Raw genomic sequence first — 25,693 nt, forward strand, 5'->3', positions numbered from 1 at the left:
TGAATTATATGAATTATAAAACATTTTATATGATTTCAATGCACCTGTATGAATATGGTTAACAGCAGTTGTAATTTCCACACGCTGCCTTCAATTGTTATGTTCTGAGATAAGAACAGAGAGAAATGAGAAAAAAACACGATATTCAAACAATATTTACTGAAAATGAAAGACAGAATAATAAATGATGCTAGTATATGAAAATTTGAGTTCACACTTATACAATTAGATTCTGTCTGAAAACGAAACTGTTGTTACAAAAACTGAAATCTTCCTGCATGTTTAATCCAATGAACAGCAAGACTGTAAAATACTATTCTACTGCTTGAAGGAAAATTACTAATTAAACTCTGTATATACACTAATTACAACAAAGTAATGAAGCCCAAACTTCACTGGTTTCTGGAGAAAACTACAGAATCAAAGTCACTTCTGCTGGTACACACATATGTTTGTTAGGTAAATAATCCTGAAATTGCTGAATGAAACAACTCCAGTTTTCTCAAAGCCATGGATAATTAGGTCCAATCGTTCACACATTTTCATGTGAGCAGCAAATATTTGTTCAGCATAAATCATCCTAAGTGATGAAGTTCTATGTCCATTAATGCAGTACACCAATAATGTCTTTCTTTTTCCTGATGGTCTCCATACACTTTTTAGCATATCAGTTCTGGAAATATGATTTTAATTCTTTGTATTTATTGCCAAGAATAGCAGTTGATTTGCAAATAAGGCAGATTCAAACAAAAGAGTAACTCCACTGTCTTTCAATTTAATTATCATCTGTGTACTTTTATGAATGCACCATATATCACCATTGCATGCTAACTACATCAGCAAGGGGCAGCTGGTCCCATGTTTAGTTAACATATGGAATGACATTATCTAAACCAACAGGGATATTTCATTGTCTGAACTTACAAGAAAGAGACATACACAATAACAATATAACTCTTAACGCCCAATATTATTAAATGAAACAAGAATTGACAAGCCAAGCAAGCAGTATGTTGTTACAAAAATAGGACTGCGTAAAACAAAAAAAGAAAAAATTTGGTTTGTTCTATGGTTATATAGGCCTATGATCGACAACACGTTAATACAAAAATGAATTTGAAGGAAATATCAATTAGAATATGTAAAAACAATTCCTAGAGCCCCTTCAAAGCAGTTCCATGAAACACATATGATGGATATTAAGGGTCATTGATTTTCTACTTTTGTCACTGATTAATAAAACTACAGATGATCTAACTGATTCTAAAAAGGAAACAAAACAAGTATCCGTTAAAGGTAATCACAAGAAAGCCTTTTAAAGTATCGGATTATGCCTCAGCCCTACACTTATTCCTAATTTTGACAAATACATGGTTTATATTTTATAAAGCCATCATCTGCAATTGCTTGTGTTTAATGTGCAGCAATATTTCAACATGAAGCCTAAAATTAAATATATTTCTCATAATATTACATGGACAGTGTTACCAATGTTAGATAAATTTGATTGTAATCTGCAGAATATTGCACAATATTATTAGAATATGTATACATATTAAGTATTATTGTTTCATAAATCAATATGGAGAATTAGATTGGAAGAATTAAAAAATGACCTTGCGGGTGGAAATAATTTTTATCATTAAAAATAAATGTATAAAAATATTTTAATTAGAATGTACAAGATACAACATTTTGTGTTTTCTCTCATATACATGTACATTACAGTGTATTACAAGACTGGACTATTGTAACTCAATTCTGTCTGTTTCATCTCAATATCTGCTCCAGAAACTTCAGAAAGTTCAAAACACAGCTGCTTGGATCATACTTAGAGTACCATGATCAGAGCACATCTCCCCGCTGTTCTGTACCCTACACTGGCTATCCATTCGATCCAGAATCAAACATAAAATTTGTTCTCTGTGCTACGTTTCACTGTCGGACTCTAGTCCAACATACCTATCCGACCTCACCCATGTGTACACACCAGCAAGATACTTAAGCTCCTCTTCTGACAATCGTATACTCATTATTCCCACTATGAAAACAGCGTTATATGGACAGCGTTCTTTTGCATACCAGGGCCCAGCAACATGGAATGAATTGCCCACTGAACTTAGACACAAAGACATAGTGATCACATTCAAAAGGGCTCTCAAAACTAACTTATTTCGACCGCAAGAACAAACTTAAAGACCTAATAATGTTTCCTACCTTAAATACTCTCAGCATGTTTTTTTTAATGTTTTCTAATTTCATGGTTTTTGTTTTTGTAATCATATCATTATATGTTTTTTATCTTATAGGTGTTGTCTAATTTTGTAAAGTGCTTAGAACTTCTAAAGATTAGGCACTATACAAAGTCCTCATTATTATTATTATTAACAATTTTGTTCTAAAAGAATATCAAGCTAGTTTAGTTATTTTAAATTTGTTCCATTGTTTCTACATATATACCTCTCAGATTGTCTACTTTATTTTTTGGGAGGAAAACAAAACTTGTTAAAACTGTTGTCACAGTTGCCTTCTTAAGTTGGGTCGAATTGTCTTTTTTAAGTTAGGCTGAAATGGTCTTATTTTGGTCCAAGTTGGGCCAAATTGTCTATTACCCCATTGCTGTATGTGCAGATAACCTACTGCATGAACTGGCTTAAGGGTAGATGCTTTCAGGTCAACCTGATCTCGCTGTACATCTCCACTGTCTTGAAGTTTGTTTTGCGTATTTTTTAACAATTCTTTCAGCACAAGCCATCATAATATGCACATTAATAACTTTATGGATACAATTTCGGACCATGAGGTGAAGGTCACTTATCAACACTGGGTTCCCAAGGGGTGAATTTGGCAGGATTGTCTTAAACAAAGAGGTTTACAATTATTGGCATTGTACAGACATGTAATCCATACAGAGACATATACATCATTTTTAAGTGTAAATGATCAATCTATGAAATTAGGTACCAGCATATAAGTACTTTTTACCCAAACCACAAAATCTTCAAACAATAAAAGTAAAGTGTATCATTGTATCTGTGAGACAGTGAGGCTGAGACAGCATTTTTACACAAGTACTGGAAATGATAACCAAATGAACTCACTGCATTTTCTGTTGTACGTGATAGGATATGCATTTTTTTGGGACATAGGTACAAAAAAAGAACAACTTTTTATTTAAAACAATCAAGTTATAACACCTATGATTATAAATATATAAAATCTATCACATATTGTGAAGAAAATATTATGATATAAATTATCAAATGACATTTTTTATGCTTTATCATCATTAATCATGATGACCACATTTGTATAATAATTCAATTTCACAGACCAAAGCCCTTCTCATGTAAATAAAACTAAAATTCTCACAGAAATGAAGCATTAAACAGTATCTGTATATTTTTCATGTATGTACATATCTATTTTTCCATATCCTATTTATATTTTCTGACCCAACATTAACAGGAGCTGGATTAAGAAAAGTGAATCATTCTCTCCCATGTCTGAATAATGTGTAAAATTGAACTAATTTACCTTAAAGGAGACCAGAAATCAAACTTTTCCTTTTGCATATGTAATTCTCTACAGATTTTAATTCGCCTATAATGTTTATACATTAAATATTGTAAGCGGGTAGTGATTATATTGCGTGGAAGATACCACGATTCCATAAATTGCAGAGTTTATCCGAGTTTTGATGAGATGGCAGATCACGTGGTCCTGTGATGCAATACTAGCCAGTTCTCGAATAGAAACATAAACACGGCGAGCGAGACAGACAGGAGGAGACCAGATTTGGGTTGCACATTCTAAAGTTAAATCTGCTGTCTGTTATAATAGTTTATGTACTGTACCAGTCAGTGGTCAAATAATTTTTTTAGGCACAGGCCCCAGGTTGGTGACTTAAATAAACTCAAGCCCTGACTGAAATTCCACAAGCCCAGACAGTTCATACCAGTCAACTCTCAAGCTGGGAGAAAAACCTCCCAATTTTTGGGGTATTTCCTTCTCTACCTCTCGATCTCGTAATATCTCCCAATTTTTCGCAGAGAAGTCCCGATTATTACATTATGTCTGTCAATTTTCATTTCTCAAAGAAAAAAACAAACAAAAAAAACCATACATAAACAGATATAACGTATGCAATCCACAGATGCCATATTCTATTTTATCACTTGTGAATATTGTATTGATGAAATCAGTGCCAGATTTAGGCATAAGCTAAACAAGCTACAGCTTAGGGCCTCGCAGTCTGAAGGGGCCTATTAATTTTATTTTATACCAAATAGGGTCTCACTATGTCTAAACTGCCACAGTGAAGACATCATAGCGATATGACTGAAACATTTTTAAAGCTACGTTACAAATCCAAATCACATACACACACACACACACACACACATGTACGTCTAAATCCCACACTGGATGAAATAATTAATATCACACGACAGTTTTTTTCTTCTTCAGTAAATAGAACATTAAGATTATTCACAGAAATTTCATGTTTTTAAACGACTACAACAGTACTATAGTAAAAAAAAATAAAAGAATAAAATTGTCACCAATTAGCTTAAATGAATGCTGTGAAATTTTCTCTGCAAACAAAATCACATCTCCATTTCTACCAAAGAAACTCGGCCAGTTAACACTTGACATTCCTCTACAGTATATGTAAAGTTTAATTACCATGATTAAATTAAAAGAAGGAATAAAACAAAATATACCATGCAGTATATGTGCCCCATAAGAACTAATTCTGAATAAATATTTTATTCAGTAAACAGTTTTACATGCATTAAGACTTAAACCTAAGGAAATAAGTTGGGGCATAAAATGTGGGAAAAACAGTTGCCACATGTACGGTAACTTGTTACTGCAGATTTGAACTGTTAAAATGAAGTCCTAGGCATCGTGAGTTACAACAAAATAGGCACTGTTTATTTGGCAATGCATACATACACACAATGTCAAACATAGTTTCTTTGAAGTATGTCCAAAGGGCAGTCCTTTTCACATGATAAATGCAAGGATATGGATTAACTGTTAATTTGTCACACTGGCTTTATTGTTTGTGTACTTAATTCAAAACTTTCGCTATTTTGCAGTTTAGCCAGAGCTGAAAAGAATATGAAAAAGGGGCTTGTCCTTGGGGAATAATAACGTGCATCACAGTGAGAAAAGGCACATCCCATGGGAGCTTGCACACTGGGGCAAGGGGTGGGTTCATTAGTGTCCTCCCCTAATTTCTATTGTCAGCCAGTTAATGTGAAACTTTGACCTCTTTTCTTTTAATTACTGCTATTTAAACTGCCCAATTTTTAATTTTTTTTAAGATTACTGAAAATTGTGTTTTCTCGAAACATGACAGGTTTAGAATCTTATTTTTAGCAAAGCTTCCATTTGATTAAAATCCGATTACAATTTCACCTAGGACAGTGGTGATTGGATTTAGATTGTGCCAGGCATGTATGTCAACATCTTGAAAATACATTTACTCTTTTCACCAGTGCAATCAGTTTCCTCTGGCAAACAATTTTTGTTACGACAAGCCCGATGGGCACCTCACAGTGAATATAGGATGGGCCTGAACTAAAATCAGAGGGGCCCTGGGTGTTGGCCAATCAGAAATTTTAGTACTGCTGGTGTATATAAAAGATCTGTAAATTGATTGTTGCATTTTGTAGTCACTTACTCGGCCTTCTGCCTATTTTCGTAACTCACAAGTTTAACACTTTTCTCAGGTATTAAAATATCCAACAGTATGTCTGGAACAGCGCCAAACTTTAGGTCTAGCATTTGCGTATCGTAGAACTGCCATTTTTTCAGGATTGTAACATTCCTTTGAGAAATGTAATGAGCACAGAGTGCTGTATGGTGTTGCTTTGAAATCGACTCGCTTGTAATAATGTATCCATACTTTCTTTATGCCTTTATCTGTTGGAAAAGGAAAAAAAATATTGTCCACAGCCTCTTCTTAATGTGCTATTACACCCGTAAGCAATGCAAAACGGCATTGTCTTTTACTCTGGCAACTCGGCTAGCGTGGGTACGTGGGAAAGCCTGCCAGTAGCTTCTCGTGGGTCGGTGGTTCTTTCCTGGGTTTTCCAGGGTTCTTCCTCCACCAGTTATACTGGCTGCCATATATGGCCTATCTTGTACTGAAAAATGGCGTTAAACCCTAGAACAACAACAACAACTACTCTGGCAACTCCCACTTGGGAGGCTGGAGTCGCTACTATGACGTTACATCCCGAAAGTAATCAAATACACACAGAAGTTTTGCATACGAGGTCACGGAAATTCAGCTCCCAGAAGAAATGCCAATATTTAAATATTGGCATTACTGTTGCAGATAATACTTCAGAATAAGGTTTTCTTCTATAGTGCTTTTATTATTATTCTACATTTCCATTGGTTTCTGGTCTCCTTTAAATAAAAATGTTATTTTTAGGTATCAAGAATTGTTTTAATTAAAATCCATCAAATCTACATGTGCTAAACTTTAAAAAAAAAAATAAATAAAGTAACCCAGTAACTGTAGACAAATGAAACTGTGTTCACCTCAACTAGTATCACCAGCTAGATCTGGTCAGCCAATAACCTGGATATCTGATAGCAAAATGTTTGAAAACTGCAACAGCTCACCCATGAAGATTCTTTCATTTTTGCCTGAAATGGGCGTAGGAAATGCAGTTTTGGGGTTACATCGGAATGCATCCAAAGACATCTTCTTCTGAGAGATTATCATTTTTGGGGGTTACTGGACCCATGATTTTCATATACTGGCCACTTTTTACTCTGAATCTCAAACTTATTATGTTTGCAAATGGTTCACATGCCTGTGTACAGTTTGGAGTGGTCTAATTAAGATCTCAAGTAAAAAATTCTAAAATTGTGACATAAACCCTGGCCAAAAATAATTGGGTCAAAAGCACTTGATTTTTCCCACTGTATTTTGTAACAAGAGAAGAACATCTACATTATTTGGTGTCACTGTTGAACTACACCTGTCTACTCTTCTGTAATACCACCCACTTTGGTGTATTATAAATAATGTTGATGGTACAGAGCTCGGAGGGGCCCTTAGTGGCAAAGTGGTCTAAAATGCTCACCGTTACGAATCACTGCCATCTCACCTCTGTCTGCGTGTGTTCAAGTCTCAGATTTGGCCAGTGTGGGCGAGAAAGCTTGTCAGTAGCTTCTTGTGGGTCAGTGGTTCTTTCCGGGGTTTTCCAGCGTTATTCCTCCACCATTTATACTGGCCACCATGTATAGCCTATCTTGTGCAAATAAAAAGGCATTATACCCAATAAAAGAGCTCAGATGAATGGTACAAGCTCATGATCATTAATGTGGCACAAGTGGTAAATGAGTTAATTACATAACTTTACAGACTGTGTTTTAATCATTGGTCACCATAATAAATTTGTTATGTGTAGGTAAAATAGATTAGGTCAGATTCAGCATTTACCTGTGGGCCAGTTCTAGATCTCTCACAGCTCCCAGTACAGCCTTTAAGTTGCTCTTTTCATCTTGCAATATTGACATAGCTAACTTCTGTTGGACCAAGGCAATGTTGTACAAGAGAACAGTGTCATTTGGTGAAACATGGCGAGCCTAAACAGAAATTCATTACAGATTAAATACTAGATAAGCCACATTAATATCTCATGATACAAAGTTGCCACATACTGGGGTACACAGTATTGTGATCCCTCAATATAATACTACTCAGGAGCGCCATATAAGTGCACTGTGATATATAGGCAAGGTTACCTTATAATATGGTATATGTAGTACAGTTGTCCTTCACTGTAACACTGCACATGAGAGCCATACAAGTCTAGTATGATACAGGCAATTTATATATGTGGTCCCGCAATATAACATTGCTCATTTGAGCCATACAAGTGTACTATGATACAGTTAAGGTCACATTATAATGAGTTATATTACACACAAATATTTAATTCAACTGGCATAACAAGATCCATAAACAGACCCATGTGGAACCTTTATTTGAGGGACAACAGTGTATCAGTTAAAATATTGCAATACATTATATATCAATATACTGTATTGATTAATTAGAAAACAGCTCATTTGCAACCTTGCAATTCTTAATAGGGTGGAGGAGTAAATACTGGCAAGAATAGAAATGGTACCTTGTATCCATACCGGTGAGAAATCTTTACATATCAATCATCAGGTTATAAATATATAAAAATTCCTTAATAAAAACAAAAAAATAACAAAATGTGTTCTGGGACTTTAGAGTCCTTAGGGGGATAAAAATGGCCTCTGTTCCAATGAAAACTGTTTAAAAATTATGCAGAAATTCAAATTTTTGCAATGTCACCTCTAAATATTTGATACTGATTGATCTGTTGCTCTGCACCCATTCCCTGTCATTGTAAAAAGAAATTATTTTCTCTAAGACTGACCTTGAGTAGAATGTTTTTGCACTCCCTCAGTTTGCCACACTTGAAATAAGCTCTAGCTAAGTACACCATCACATCTGTGTTGTGATATTTGAAGAACTTCCTCAAGCAATTCTCATACTGAAAGCAATAATAAAAAGCAAATTCAATGAATGTACAATCCCCCTGCTCAATGTGTTGAGGATACATGATAGTGTCAATGCCCAAAAGGTGTGGAAGTGTTGAGCATACATGACAGTGTCAATGCCCAAAGGTGTAGAAGTGCTGAGGATACATGAGAGCGTCAAAGCCCAAAAGGTGTGGAAGTTCCAAGTATACATGATGGTGTTAATGACTGAATGGTGTAGAATTCTTAAGGACACATGATGGTGTTAATGCCCCAAAGGTGTGGACGTGCTGAGGATACATGAGAGTGTCAAAGCCCAAAAGGTGTGGAAGTTCCAAGTATACATGATGGTGTTAATGACTGAATGGTGTAGAATTCTTAAGGACACATGATGGTGTTAATGCCCCAAAGGTGTGGACGTGCTGAGGATACATGAGAGCGTCAAAGCCCAAAAGGTGTGGAAGTTCCAAGTATACATGATGGTGTTAATGACTGAATGGTGTAGAATTCTTAAGGACACATGATGGTGTTAATGACTGAATGGTGTAGAATTCTTAAGGACACATGATGGTGTTAATGCCCCAAAGGTGTGGAAGTGCTGAGGATACATGATAATGACCAAATGGTGTTAAAGTGGAATATTTGTCTAATGTGAATGCTAATGTCACATTTAATTGAATGAGGCCAAAAATGATGAATGGACCTTAGAACTGTAAGCATGCTTTAGCCATGGAGTTTACAGTGATCTCGATTTTCAAGATGCTGTATTTCATATAGCTGTTAGTATTGACATATAAATGTACAGAGTTTTGTCCCCATCTCTTTAGTTTACAGAAATATTAAGTAAAAAGATGCAGCAATGGGTGCACTGGAAAAGGCCCCAGTCTATCCACTCTGCTCTACTGGTTCTTAAACGAATGAGCTTCTGTGGGAAAATCTAAGTTTGGAAGAGATGGGCATTCAGGGGTCATAACTCTTCATAATGATGACTTGGAATGCATGAAATTCAACTCATTTAACATCTAATTAGCAAAAAAGAGCACTATAACTTGAAAATCAAGATCAATGTAAATTCCATAGCAAAGTCATGCTAGTCAAAGTCCAAAAAGAGGAGAGGACAGGCAATCAGAAGCCATAACTCTTCTAAATGATAATATGAAAGGCACAAAAATAAATTAATCCGAGGCAGTATCAATATGAAAGGCACAAAAATAAATTAATCTGAGGGAGTATCAATATGAAAGGCACAAAAATAAATTCATCCAAGGGAGTATCAATATGAAATTGCATGTTAAAATTGGTTGAAATCCAACAAAGTTAGTTAAGTTCTGATGTGGAAATGAAAGTCAGGAGGATAGGGAATTAGGAACAAAAACTTCTGTAAATAATGTCACAGCATGCTGGAAATTAAATTCACTGAAGTTTTCATGAATCTGATGCCACAAGACAAATTTGGTTGAAACTAAAAAAAACAAAAATGGTGAAATTATATTGCAGAAACAAAAGAAAGTCAGGATGATGAATAATTAAGAGTACACCTTTTCTAAATGAGACAAAAACATGCACTGGCAAATGAAAGTCTACGAGACAATGTTCATACAAGCATCTGGCATCCCAATGTAGGCCCCTAAAGAGAATGTTGACCGATGAAACCAACCTTGAAAATATGGCCCGAAATGTACTACATGACACAGAGATACATTTATGATTTCATGTCTTCTTACCATCTGTACTGCAGCCACATACTGCTTCTGTTCCACATAAATGTGGGCAATGTTGAGCCAAACATCACAGAAATCAGCAGTTGCCTCACGGACCTGGGCAAATACGTCTCGAGCTTCATTGATACAGCCCTTGTGTGCCAATACACAGCCTGGAAATAAAGGAGATACACTGGTTTTAAAATTTGTGTTCACTGATGCTGAGAATATCAAAGTTTTCTTCTATTTATACTGTATCTTGAATAAACATGTCTTAAAATATGCAGACTCTGCCCCGTACTCCTGAAAGGAAATGAAGGACATGGAACATGGTAATGATCAGTCACTGAAACTGCTTAGTTTCTTTTATAGTCTCATAAAGAAATCTTGGAAATTTTAATGGTTTTGATTGGTTCTTATGATACTGTATTCATAAGCAAATGAAAAATCCTGAACAGAAGACCCAACTTCAAATTTGATTACTGTGACTCTGAATCCAACGGATGAATTGCAATTGTTTCACATTGTATCATCCCAAATATGAAATCCATTAAGCAATTTTGGAAATAAAAGCAAAAAACAAACAACATCAATGCAAATTTTTATAAGTCACATTAATCCCATGGTCAATGGGGTGAATAAACATGTCACAGAAAAAACCTGCCTATGCTTCATAATGATTTATTCTAAGTATGAACAAAATCTATCTGGGGGATTTTGAAAAAAATAAGCATATTTAAAAAAACTCAAACCAAAATCTATCATAGTTTTTGTTAATATTGGTGAACCTGAACCCTTGGTCAAAAAGACCTGTGCATGTATCACATTATTAATGAACTGTCTTGGTTTTACAATGATTCCTACCAACTATGATGATACTCCATCACAGGCTTTAGCATATACAGCATATGCAAATGAAAACTTGAACAAAAAATCTCAACTCTTTTGCCACTGCTAGAGGAAAAGCGAAATGTGTATTGCTTCCCACTAATGTGGTCTACACAAATTATTGTATTTTCAGTATATACTCAACAGTGCTATTCAAATACTGCACACATTTTTTAGAAGAAAATATTTTATTTGTATGGTGCTTGAAACACTAATGCACAGTTAATAGGTAAATTGTAACTAAATGGGATAAGAATGTTCCACAAAACTTGTACTGGCAAATGGGGGTATCTGTATTCAACAAAACTGTTTCAAAATGCACAGAAATTTATACAATACAATAGACTCCTGTAAGGTAACAGCAGCCTTGTTTTGTCACTATAAGATCACTTTATCAGTGGGGCTTCCAAAATCGTCTGAATAGATTTCAAAATATTTGCAGGTGTAATTTCTTTGGTAGAAAAGGATTAAGATTGGTTTCAATTACTATCAATGTTGCGACACTTTTCATTTCAAAACAGATGAACTAAATAACACCCTTTGTGAAGAAACCTTCCAGCACGCTTCTTTACCATATATCTCCATTGCAATAAACTATCGTTTACATTGATGATAATGTAAAAGTGAAATAGTGACCAACAACTGCTCACACAATTTAGAAAATTTGCCTTTGCTTAAATTAATCATTTGGACTAAATTCACTCTAATGATGTACCTTCCATTAAAGAAGTTCTGAGTACAGTCTTTAATTTCTTAAATAAATCTTGCCACAAAATTTGGGTATATATGATGGAAACGTCCCACCCATTATTCAATACCAACAAAAACTGATATAAAAGCTTTGAAGATGTGTCAAACAGTTCAGAACTCTCGAAGACACTGGGACAGTGCGTAAAATTTTCCATAATGAATACAGTGGGGTGATATTTGAGTTCAAGCTCTGAATTCAACTTGTCTAAAAACTTTATGTAACAAAAAGGGGACTCATAAAATAGCTGACATTTAAGTGCAGGTCATTTGTAAAGTTCATATCACTAGGTGTAGTGTACTCTAAAGTAATAATCCCACTTCAATTGCACTTGCTTATTAAAAAAAAAAAGATTCTCACTTCATCCCCAAGAAACTTCAGGATAACAAGTTTTGTCCAGCACACCTTTTATAAAGACAAGTAAAAATTCTTGATGTTGATTAAGGGTGTGGATGGATGTATGGTGTGTACAGATTGAAAGATGAGCATGTGTTGATTTAGGGTGTGGATGGATGGTGTGTACAGATGGAAAGATGAGCATGTGTTGATTTAGGATGTGGATGGATGTATGGTGAATACAGATGGAAAGATAAGCATGTACACTGGTGCTAAAGTGATAACTGTTGAACTTTTGCCAATAAGGCACAATACATATCAACTGATAAAAGCTTGTTAGAGAAAATAAAGATTCCACAGAATATGTCTCACAAACTCTGCCAAGGCATATTCCAAACACCCAACAAAACTGCCTAAGTGTTAAAAGCAGGTCACTATAACCTCTTGATGAATGGCAGCTTCCATGATGAATACACCCATCAAGTTTGATTACTATACATACAACAATATAATCAGGAAATGAACTCAGTGCAAATACCTAAAGTTTACTACACAAAACCAAAACATTGTTTCAAAGACGAATGCATCACTTTGTATGAATAGAACTGTCTTCAAATTAAAGTAAAATGATTTTTTTAAAAGACCTTATGACAGAGATAGTTGACTTCAGTCATAATGAAGCCTCATAAACCATTATGGATTATTTAATAGGTTAAACATGTACAAGAAATTCATTCAAACTGGTAACCAAACATTAGACAGAAGCTGGTCCAGGCTTGCACATTACTTACTAACAGTTATTTTAGGACTTCGCTGTAAATAAGTTCATTTTGATCTAGGTTATTTGTAAAAAGATGCAAGAAAAAAGTCCCTAACATATTTTTTTAAAATCATACAATGAATTTAACACATATGGCAAGAGGATAAGAACTTGAAACATAAACAGGGCAATAGGACATGCATTATTTTTGTCTAATAAACCTCCACTGTGTACTGGTCAATAAACCACTGATCTGTATTGTGTAATATATATATATATATATATATATATATATATATATATATATATATATATATATATATATATATATATCAATAAAATACACATACTATGTAAGGATGTGCTGTATAATAAACAACTGATCTGTACAGTGTAAGGAGTGTGTGTCTGATTTGGATTTTTAACGTAGCTTTAACAATTTTTCAGTCATATCACTATGATGTCTGCAGTGTAATAGTTTATAGTGATATCTAGCACTGGGGCATCATGCTGCAGACATGTGACACGATGTCCCACCCAGTCACATTATCCTGACACCAGGCTGACCAGTCCTAACACTAACCTCTTTATGCTGAGTGCTTTGGTATGACTCAGCCGGGGTTCAAACCCACGACCTCCCGCATCCGAGGTGGACACTCTAACCACTAGGCCACCGGAGCGGTGTACAATATAATAAAGTATTGTATAATTGACTGTTGATATGTACATATTGTATGATGTGGAATAAACAACTGATCTGTACTGTACAAGTACAGTATATATGTACTGTGTAAGGATGTACTTTATAATAAATCACTGATATGTACTGCATAATGTATTGCATATCTGTACTGCATAATGATGTATTACATATCTGTACTGCATAATGATGTATTGCATATCTGTATTGTATAATGATGTATTGCATATCTGTACTGTATAATGATGTATTGCATATCTGTACTGTATAATGATGTATTGCATATCTGTACTGCATAATGATGTATTGCATATCTGTACTGTATAATGATGTATTGCATATCTGTACTGCATAATGATGTATTGCATATCTGTACTGTATAATGATGTATTGCATATCTGTACTGCATAATGATGTATTGCATATCTGTACTGCATAATGATGTATTGCATATCTGTACTGTATAATGATGTATTGCATATCTGTACTGCATAATGATGTATTCTAAATCTGTGCTTCGTAATGATGTACTGTATAATACACTAATCTGTTTTGTTTAATGATGTACAGTAAATCACTGATCTGTACAGTGTAATTAGATATTGGATAAAATAAAGCTGTACTGTGTAAGGATGTATTGCACAATAAACCACTGATCTATGTATGTGTAAGGATGTATTTGTACAATAAACCACTGATCTATGTATGTGTAAGGATGTATTGTACAATAAACCACTGATCTATGTATGTGTAAAGATGTATTTATACAATAAACCACTGATCTATGTATGTGTAAGGATGTATTGTACAATAAACCACTGATCTATGTATGTGTAAGGATGTATTTATACAATAAACCACTGATCTATGTGTGTGTAAGGATGTATTGTACAATAAACCACTGATCTATGTATGTGTAAGGATGTATTGTACAATAAACCACTGATCTATGTATGTGTAAGGATGTATTGTACAATAAACCACTGATCTATGTATGTGTAAGGATGTATTGTACAATAAACCACTGATCTATGTATGTGTAAGGATGTATTGTACAATAAACCACTGATCTGTACTTTCTAATGATGTCAAAGGGATATCTTAAAGGTTCTGAATATTTTGCTATGAATTATTTGTTTCTCTGAACCTATCAATAAATTTGATGCTTATTAAAGGACCAAATAAAATATTATAAAATAATTTGCAGCTGTAAATGCAAGACTTGGGACACTTGCAGACATGTGAGTGACATAGTATAGGTAAGTGACAGTGATTTAAAAATGTTGTCAAAGAGAATAATTCTGCAACTGCACAAGGTGCATACTGTACATTCTAAGGGCTCCTAGCACACATTTTGACTGATATTAAGGCCCACTTAGATCAAGTTTGTGGCTGCAATTCTATCATATTCTACAAGCAGAGATGTGAAATCATTTTAAAGATAGTCCTGAACCACTATCTGTACAGTGTAATGCATGTATTGCAAACAAATCTGAAACAGAATATTAACTGACTAACTCCGAATATCATGTTTACGTGTCAAGAAGTTGTACCCTACTTCTGAGCTCTGTACTGTCAATATCATTTAAAACACACCAAAATGGGTGGCATTACAGAAAAATAGACAAATGTAGTTCTACATGGATACCAAATGAGTGTTTGTTTTGGGATTGTTAATGTAGCTATAACAGTTTGAGTCATATCGCTATGATGTCTGCAGTGTGGCAGTTAATAGTTTTTTCCAAAAGTAGTTGTTGTGGGGTTTAACGCCATTTTTCAGCACACGATAGGCTATACATGGCGGCCAGTATTAATGGTGGAGGAAGAACCCGTGAAAACCCCGGAAAGAACCACCGACCCTCGAGAAGCTACTGGCAAGCTTTCTCACATACCCACATTGGCTGAATCTTAGACTCGAACCGCCGCAGACAGAGGTGGCAGTGATCCGTAACGAAGAGCGCTTTAGACCACTCGGCCACTCAGCAGTTAATAGTAATGTCTAGTACTGGGACATCATGCCACAGACATGTGGCATCATATTACAGCCAGTCACATTATCCTAACAGCAGGCAGACCAGTCCTAACCCTAACCTTTTAATGCAGAGTGCCAAGCAAGTCAGCTGTAAGTACCATTTAATGTAGACTTTCTATTCACATTACCAAATACAGCAGAGTAAAACCTAATTTCTGAGAACCAAATTTTTTTTTAGGCCAAACATTACTGGTTTGGGAACTAGAGTTTGTGTCTGGATTTTAGCTCTTTGGCCTTACATCTAAAGCAGACTGGTCCAACTGCACACAGGTGAACCTTTGCAAAAAAAAGTATAAGTTCGAGATTCAGTGTAAAAAGTGGCCAGGACATGAAATCATGGGTCCAATACACAAAAGGTCCAATATTTACCCTTCTTCATATGCATAATTGAAAATATCTTTATATACATAGGCATCTGGCTAACGAAAATCTCTCAGAATCAGATGCTTTTGGATGCATTCAGAAGTAACCCTTTAAATGTGCTTCCTACCCTCATTTATGGCCAAAATGAAAATTAAATTATGGGTTTAGAGAGTTAAACTGAAAATAAAATGGATTTAGATAGATATGCAGAGATAGATTGATAGACTGATCGATCAACACACAAATATGAACCAAATGGAGTCAGTAGATATACAGATAGATGGATAAACACATTTAGAGAATTAGAGAAAAAAGAACAGGTTAATCAATCACACTAGGCATTAAATTTTTTATCTTTGCATCTGAAATTAATGAATGATCAATAATATAACTGTAGGAGTAAAATGTTTTCAGTTACAGATCTATCTGAACACAATACAACAGAAGCTGCAAACATTTCAGCCATGGCTTAACTTCAAGTACTTCTATAGTTAATGAACTGTATCATCCAGAGAAAAAAAACTTTCTGGAATATTTAATGGAGATTGACTATATAGAAACTAAATTCTCTAATGGCTTTGTTTCTATATAAAATTGTTCAAACTCTAGCAGGAAAGCATGTTGAAAATGCTGTAAATTTAGTAACACTATTATGAAAATACCATGTAGAACATTTATCAAAATGCATGCTAACGGCAATAAAGTATAACATATCTCTTAGGCAGCAATTATTTACTTAAATAAAATTTTAAGCAAAATTTTTTTGCATTTTTTGGAATTGATAAAATCTTCAAACATGCTAATTACTTAGATATACTTAATTCAGTAATGACTACATAAATTTCTGTCTATTTCAAATAATGCAAGTTTATTGACTTCAATCTTTAAAAAAAATTGCCAAAATTAAATTAATGATCACAAAAAATTATATCTGCGTTACTCTTTTTTGCATGATTTCTTTAGTTAACATTTTTCTGGCCTTCTAATTTCATTATTTCTCACCAGAGTCTATACCAGAACTGAACATGGAGGCTTGCTTTGTAAAAATTGTGGCAATTTTCTGAAAATAGGAGTTATTTTTATGGGGAAAAAAAACAAAACAATGGCAATACTTTAAAATATTCCATTTCTGTACTTTCAGTCAATTATTTTACATGATTTTTTTTATAAATAACTACAAAGGTCACATCTTAGAATATACCCTTTTCTCTCGCAATTTTGAATTTACAATATTATCATAGTAATTATATAATTAAAGCAGTCTCAGAATAATCTAATTTGCTGATTATCTAAAGGCCAGTTCATTATGGGGTACATGTACGAATTGTCTTTCATTCTGTGGTATAACTTTCTTCTGTGGAAACAACTGGATCTTTTTCCCAATAAAATAATTTAATTACTGATAATACTAAATTTTCTCACTATAAGACCCTTCATTGTAACACTTTATGTTATAAGGTGAGCATGATTATGGATCCCATTTAATTAAATGGTTCTAAATATCAAATACTTTATTGTAAGGTGATCTATCTATTAGATAGTATACTCTATAGCTCCCATGGACTGCATTGTAATGAAGATGTACTGTACATGGGAGGGGGGCAAACACAAAAATTGAGACCCTCAAAACCAAATGAATGTGTAGTAAATTGTGTAGTACTAAACTGTAATAACATTAAGTATTGAAGGAGAGAAAATAATGCATGCAAATTTCTAAAAGAAACTCTGAAAAATCTATTAATGAATAAATAAAAAAGATAACAGCATATATCAATATTTACATATATATTTGATACTAATACTTGAACAAATAAATTCCTAGATGAAGAATGAAACCAATGTGAAAAACATCTAGTATTCAGAATGTGTGGATACATTTATATTAATTAAGTATAAATAATGATGTGATGCTTTCCATCAATCTACAAAAATCTTCTATAATATAAATAGTTTTCAGTGCAATGTAATTTTAAAATGAACAACTTATTTTATGTACACAGAATTAATCAAAATGTATTAGATTTGGTTTGAAAATTCTCAAAAACTAAAGTCTGAGATCCTGGTAGCTACAACTGATAGCAGCTTGTCCAATAGTAATATGATTGACTGGATGAAAGGCATTCATTTTAATAAGTTTGAGTGGGTATTTATTTAACAGCACAGTCAAGCAATACTATATCCATAGAAACACTATTCATTCTAAAACGAGAATCTCTCAAACTAACTTCCAAAAGTGAAAAAGAACTTAGTTCAAACAAACTGTTACAAATGAAAAGTTCTATCCTTAGTTATCCAATTGTTCACAGTTCATTATATGAGAATGAAAAGATAATTAGTCTACTCACATATAAAAATGTATAATGAGCAGGAAAAAATGAATTTAATTTACAACAAGCATCTGTACTATCAAGGTCATCATCACCTGACTGACAAGTCACACTGCATTTAATCACACATAAAACATTTAAAACACATTAATCCCCAACTTCCTTGTTCTCCTTCTGCAACTTCATACTCCTTGAACGATTCCTCTTATTTGCAAACCATTTGCGAATCTGCTCAACAGTGAGTCCACCTTTACTTGCCAACTGCAACGTTGTTTCACGTGAAGGATAGGGATTGCTTAAGTTCTCACAATACCAAGTTTCCAGCATCTTTACTGCACTCTTGGGCAGCAGACGTCCTTTTTTCATCTGACTGACACAATCTCCACTTGTCGGCTTTGATTTTAAGTCACTTTCCATCAAAAAAAGACTCCTTGCAATCCTATTAATAACTTGCAGAAGCTGACTATTGTAGTAGCCATTAATACAATCCGTGCTGAATTTATCGTAAGCCATTTGATGAAGTATATTATGTCTTTCCACATCAATAATGGATGCTTGGGATTGGTAAAATTCTTGTAATTCCTTCACACTGCTACATCCATATGCTTCAAGCCTTCTAAATTGCTGGAACAGTTCTCTCTCTTTCACAGCTACATCCATTTCTTCATGGTAACCATCTTTACAGAGTAAGGTACTGGGCACTTTTGTCTGTGAACAATCCTGCTGTAATGCTCTCTGCAACTCAGAAGGGAGTCCTGCATATGATGGTGAACTAAACAATGATGCTTCATTCCCGCTGTAAGAATTTTGATTCATTAAATAATTTGCTCTATCAGAACATTCTGAGAACTTGTGACTGGAATTGTCATATCCCTGAAATTCTCCCTGAGGACAAGTGAAAGGCAATAAAACTGGGCTGCCATACCCTGAATCATTGAAGCTGTAGTTGTAAGGGGGAGGTGATTTTTTCTCATGATCCACACCAACAGAGTTAAAATGAACTAAATTCCTTGTTCCTAATTGTGGAATGGGTCGAATAACTGTGGAACTATTAGTGTTGCTGTTTGATACAGAATCTGGTGCCATCCTGGGAGATGAATAAATAGGCAAGGACATGCAAGTTCTGGCATTGATTGGATAGTTATGGTTCATCATACAGTCTCTCTGAATCACATCACTTTGAGGAATATTTCTATCTAATGTACCTCCAAAATTTGTTGCCATCTCTGTAGTAGGTGGTAAAGATAGCTGACAACTGTTGTATAAACTGCCATAGCCATATCTATGTCGATCCATGATTTTCCTCCCAGAGTTTGTGATAGTTACCTCCCTTTCTGAGCTCTCCTGGCACGAAAATGAAAAAGCATTAGCATCTGTTGCTGATGCTGGCACATTGGAAGCGTCCTGATGTGCAAAGTGCATTCTAGTTCTCTCACATGATGACATGGTCAGCTGGCACTGAACTTGAACATCCATAACTTTACACTCTTCCAGTGAAGCCTCAAACATTGCTACTCATTACCAAAGTCCTCTAAGAACAAATTAAAAGAATAATCCTTAAAGATACTGGTAGCTTTCTAAAAAAATACTCAAAGACCAAAGACAATAAACAGCAAAACCACAAATCTCAGGCTATTCTTTACAATGAAAATGAGTGCTCACAATTTATAATGAGACCAAACTCTGAAGACTTCTGAAATGCAACTCATTAAAATACTAAACATGATCTATGAAGGTAGTTTCAAAATGAAGTAGAGCTGACCAATCAGAAGTCAAAGACTGAACTAAAAAAAAAACTCAAGTTTAATCAAATAATCAAATTGTGCAAGAGCCCACTTCAAAGACACTGGTAAACCACCTCCTCAAAGACCACATAATTGGGTTATTAGGGACCAATAGTTAATCCTTTGAACCCATTGTAACAGGTAATCTTTGAAGTTCTATCAAAGAGTACCCCTATTCCTACCTGGATATGTAAAATGGATACACCTGAATGAGCACAGGTGAGCCCTGCAGTCTTGATTAATTAATCCCTTTACTGATAATTACTTAATAATATCAACTGATAAGCAAATAAGGTGAACTGAGAAGAACCATCTAACCCTAGGATCCACTGCCTGAATGAAATAAAAAAAACTATTAGATTTATCATATCTCAAATCAAAGTCAAACATACAACCATTTATAAGTTTAACAAGGTAAACACACTTTTGATTTCTAGATAAGGCCTTGTTATAGGCATACAGCTACTATCTTTTTATATCCTGTCAGCTATCATTTAAAGGTGAATGATATAAGCCTTTTGTACATTTTAAATATGTCCAAAGTTTGTGTTGAATGTCAACACTCAATAAATTTAATTTGTGGATTTGAATTTGTTATTTTTCTCTTTTTTATTATTGACATAATACTGAATCTGAAATAAAATTTTGTTAGCAAAGCTTCTTAAAACTTTGATACTTTTAAGTGTAACATTTGACTGACAGTCTGAATATGTTTTTATCAATTATAATTACTGCCATAATATTCAATATTTTAAACCAGGTTTCTGGGAAACTAATCAAAACTTGGATACTTGAAAGTGTAACATGTGACTGACAATTTGGATAAGGTGCTGAAAAAGTTTGGGTTTAAGTTATTCAGACCTATCAAAAGTTACAATCTTTCAAATGTTCACTTGTTGACAATTTTGTTAAAAAACATTAATTGAACACTCTTGTAAGTTGTATCTTCATTGGTCTATTTTCTACAGATATAGCTATTAGAGATTCTAAAAGGTCTTTTTTTTCTTAAGTGTTGTATTAAATTTTTTTTAGTTTAACAGTGTTGTGGAACAATTAAAACTCATCACAATTCAGTAATTCAATGTCACAAAGTACCACGACTGATATAAAAAAATCTCCAAGTCTGATAAATTTTGTGAATGGATCCAATGGGCTACTAGAATACGGAGTCTGGACTACTCCATGCATGTTAAATTTTGTGACTGGATCAAAAGGGTCTAGACTATCCATTTATGTTAAATTTTGTAACTGTATCCAAAGGGTCTGGACTACTCCATGTATGTTAACTTTTGTGACTGGATCCAAAGGGTCTGGACTGCTCCAAGTCTGATAAATCTTGTGAATGGATCCAAAGGGCTACTGGAATGATGAGTTCAGACCACTCCACATATGTTAAATTTTGTGAATGGATCCAAAGGGCCACCAGAATGCGGAGACTGAACTACTCAAAGTCTGGTGAATCTGAAAATGGATCCAATTGGCCACCAGAATGCAGAGTCTGAATGGATCTAAAGAGCTGCTACTGGAATACAGAGTCTGGATCACAATAGTGATGAATTCAGGTATCCCAGTGGGTTGTTATATAATTATAACTTTGTTTTACTTCAAAAATATTCATTAACAAGAGGGACAAGCTCATCTTGCTGACATCTGCCTCATAGTCAAATGTAAGAGCACTTGGCAAAGATATCTAGGTCAGTAGGATGCTTTTAGTTATGGAAATCATATCTGTACCATCTTGGTTGAATGCAAGAAACACAACTTAGATCTTGCATTCAAACAAGACAGTAACAGCCATACTGCATCTAACTGAGGACAGTATGACTGTTATTCGATTCAACCAACAAAAGTAGGCACTATGCCACATCTGACCAATAAAATGGATGATACAACTCTGTGAACATCAGTTGTTGTTGTTGTAGTGTTTAACGCCATTTTTCAGCACACGATAGGCTATACATGGCGGCCAGTATTAATGGTGGAGGAAGAACCCTGAAAAACCCAGGGAAGAACCACCGACCCACGAGAACCTACTGGCAGGCTTTCACACGTACCCACGCTAGCCGAGCCTTGGACTCGAACCCACGCAGACAGAGGTGAGATGGCAGTGATCCGTAACGGACAGCGCTTTAGACCACTCGGCCGCTCAGGGCCCCTGTGAACATCAGTATAGTGACATTGTTACTAACTGATCCAATCCAGACTATGTCAAGAAGGCTTCCATGCTTCATCTCTGGTTGAGGCACCTTAGTCTATTTGCCTTGACTCAAAGTAACCTTTCATGTATGTATTCATACAGCATCAATCAATCAATCAATCAACAAAGGGTCTACTGCTGATGCAGTATAGCAGTTATCTACTCGGTAAAATGCAACAATGGCAAATTGATGTTCCTTCTCATCATAAAGTCCAATTTAAAAAACTGACATAATGTTTTCTGCATGCTCATGCATGTCATTCCTTATACAAGTTATGATTTATTTCTATTTCTTTTTTAACACATTTCTCAATTCAAGTTACCTGTATTTATCATCAAAGAAGAATATTTGTAATTGTTTGTTTAATATACAAACTGACAGGTGTGCTGATAATAGAAAATAATTGTCAATCTTTATATCTGCACATGCATTTGTAATGCACAAAACTGAACTTTCTTTCTTTTGCATTTATTGTATCACTGACAATTAAAAATTGTAAACAGCATTATCAAGTGAAATTAGATATTCAGCTGTGCTGCATGTTGGAGATAAACCAGTATGTAACTATGTATATCTGTATGTTTTACAATATTCCAAAGAAAGAAATGCTATCGATTTTAGAACTTTTCTTGATTTCTAATTAAAAATGGCAGAATGAAATACCTGATTAAGTTATACATTACATAAATAAAAAAGATCGAAGATTTGACATGACATAACAGTTTTCTTGGTCAGTTACCATTACTATTTCAAACATGCATGCATCATAATGGGGGTATACATACGGCACACTTCAGTTAATTTAAATAGTAATCATTATTACAATAGGTCACAGGTGATCTATCAATTACAAATTGCACCTACATGACTTGAGATTACAAACACAACATCTTTTCACCTGTGAAAATGGCACTATGAAAATAATAAATGAATTCAATTTCAGCCACAGAGTCTGTACAATGCAATGAATACAGAATGCCTTTTAATTAACAAGAAAAACGACAGGTATCAAAGGAATTTTTCAAAACACATCAGGCAAAACTCTACGACTTTTTCAAACAAACTTATGCTGTTCATGACCCTACATAGTACAGGTTTGGTGTATCCTTTTAACTACATAATTGACTCTTCAGAAAAGCATATGTCAATATTTTCTTTCCCATAATTTCTTAATTACTTTCTGTGAGAAGTAATTGTGTATTATGTCAAAACTGAAAAGTAAGATGGTTTACATAGCTCAGTGTCGTATCAAGTTTTCTCACTTTTATCTTAAAAGGCATCTGAAAGACTTAAATAGTTTCATAACAAAATTTAAAATTGCTATGACAGTTTGCATCTCTAAATTTATTGGTATAAAAAAAAATCTCCACACAACACACTTTCAACAATCTGCTTCAAAATCTATGTGCATTATTTAAAAAATGTAATCTGAATATGTCAAATTTCTGTTCACTCAACTCAATGCTTGTTTAAATAAAACACAAACTATGAACAATACTACAAATTCATTTTCATAAACAGGTACATGTATCTTTTTCATGGATTTTGTAATTGTACACTTTTTCATGGATTTTGTACATTTATCTTTTTTCATGGATTTTGTACATGTATTCTTTTTCATCTATTTTGCACATGAATCCTTTTTTTTCATGTATTTTGTTGCTACTGAAAACTACAAAAAAATTAAATTTCTGCAAAAGTATTAAAAATCATAACACCTCAGTCCCCCACAAATGCAATGTTTGACCATATTAAATGTATGAATCAAAAATGTCTGTTTATCCAATAATTTAAATAGTATCAGTTTAATGTGTTAAACTGTATGTTAAAGCTTGACAAAGAAAACTCTCCCAGGTAGTATAAAATAATTTGATTGTTATCTTAATGCACATCCTGTTTTCAAAATGAAATGGTTAATTTCCCTTGATGTCACACTGAGTCAAATACAAAGATATCTGGTATGGTTACAAAATATTATGATTAGCCATTAAGAGATATTTTTAGCTGATTGTTTCTCATCAGCTCTCCAACAGGACTTGGATTAATGTGTTCAAATACAATGTCATTCGAACTGAACTACTACACCCATGTTCTCCATGAGCACCAACATATTTCAAATTGTTGTTCTTGACTTGAAATTTTATAGTGACATTCTAAAACTTGTAATTTTTGTATCAATCTGGTCTTTTGGTCCTATCCACTATTGTATCTAGTCGTAATTATCTGTAACATTTTGCTGGTTTTTTTGGTTTGTTTCAAAATCAGATTACATTTTTATTTGTTGTTATGATTTTAATGGCACATTGAAACATTATTAGTTTAAAAAGTATTTATTTACAGCTTATTTCAAGCTCTCCCCTCATTAGCAATAATATTTACTTTTATAATGATGGCATAATATTACAAACACTGAAAGATTATAATGAGGTAAAAGAAAACTGAACATACAATATTGTAATAACATCATGCAATAACTTATAAGAATGTACAGCAGAAAGATATCACTGTAAACCAGAAAACTAACAAGGGAAAAAAGAAAAATTAATCAAAGATAAAATTGTGTGTGTGTGTGTGTGTGTGTGTGTGTGTGTGTGTGTGAACTTCAGTTGATTTGGGGTGTAATCAACTGTTCCACATCCTATTGGCATCACCTTTGTTCACACATCAACTAATTTCATGTGCCACTGCAAATTATGCTTTTTATATCTTGAAGGAAAATTACATAAGAAATGAGCAACACAATCATTAAACCAATTAGCTGTTACAAGATCAAAAGTAACTTGGACACACTTCATTTTCCTACCTCAATGTTCAGGTGAGTTACAATCAGTGATTCATATCCACCAAACACAACAAAATCTACCTCCTACAATGTCTATTCTTTTTTTCTTAAATTAAAATGATTTTAGCTGATTTTACCATTTGAACTTGACAATGATGATGATGATGATGATGATGACTACTTGCTGCTGCTGTTGTAAATGTTTGAAAATAAATTACAAAAATGCTTTCTTGAGTTTTATAGTATATATGAATTTTTAGTATAAAAAAAAACATTAAATTAAAACATTGCACAACATTTTCAATATTTCAGGCATAGATCTCTTTACTTTCATCCTTTTTGTAAATCTATTTGATTGCTGGTCACTATAAAATTAATTTATTAAGATAAAGTTGATTCCATTCATGATTCATAATAAGAGGCCCAAGCTGGCTTGAGATGATTCCTCTGTTGATATCCATCTAACTGCCAACTTCATAAGCAGTTGGCCATGAAATCTCTGTTAGAATTATGCTTTCTCTACAA

The 25,693-nt window shown here is 34.0% G+C and overlaps 2 protein-coding genes across 2 annotated transcripts in view; both read right to left on the minus strand.

Annotated features, from left to right (window-relative positions):
• Positions 1–25,693, minus strand: part of LOC149787829 (RNA polymerase-associated protein CTR9 homolog) — a 197,953-nt gene that overhangs the window by 52,912 nt on the left and 119,348 nt on the right. Inside the window, exons 16-18 of the mRNA XM_089974051.1 lie at positions 10,275–10,423; positions 8,448–8,564; positions 7,475–7,620 (exon numbers count right to left, since the gene is read on the minus strand). Of these exons, the coding sequence (XP_089830177.1) occupies positions 7,475–7,620; positions 8,448–8,564; positions 10,275–10,423 (412 nt within the window). The remainder of the gene's footprint in view (positions 1–7,474; positions 7,621–8,447; positions 8,565–10,274; positions 10,424–25,693) is intronic.
• On the minus strand, positions 18,466–19,890 carry LOC149787830 (uncharacterized). Its single transcript, XM_089975674.1, has one exon. The coding sequence runs from the start codon at positions 19,878–19,880 to the stop codon at positions 18,552–18,554; it is 1,329 nt and encodes a 442-aa protein (XP_089831800.1). The 5' UTR covers positions 19,881–19,890; the 3' UTR covers positions 18,466–18,551.

The sequence above is a fragment of the Sinohyriopsis cumingii genome, chromosome 11 (assembly GCF_028554795.1).
Source record: "Sinohyriopsis cumingii isolate HCF-2022 chromosome 11, ASM2855479v2, whole genome shotgun sequence".
Lineage (NCBI taxonomy): Eukaryota > Metazoa > Mollusca > Bivalvia > Unionida > Unionidae > Sinohyriopsis > Sinohyriopsis cumingii.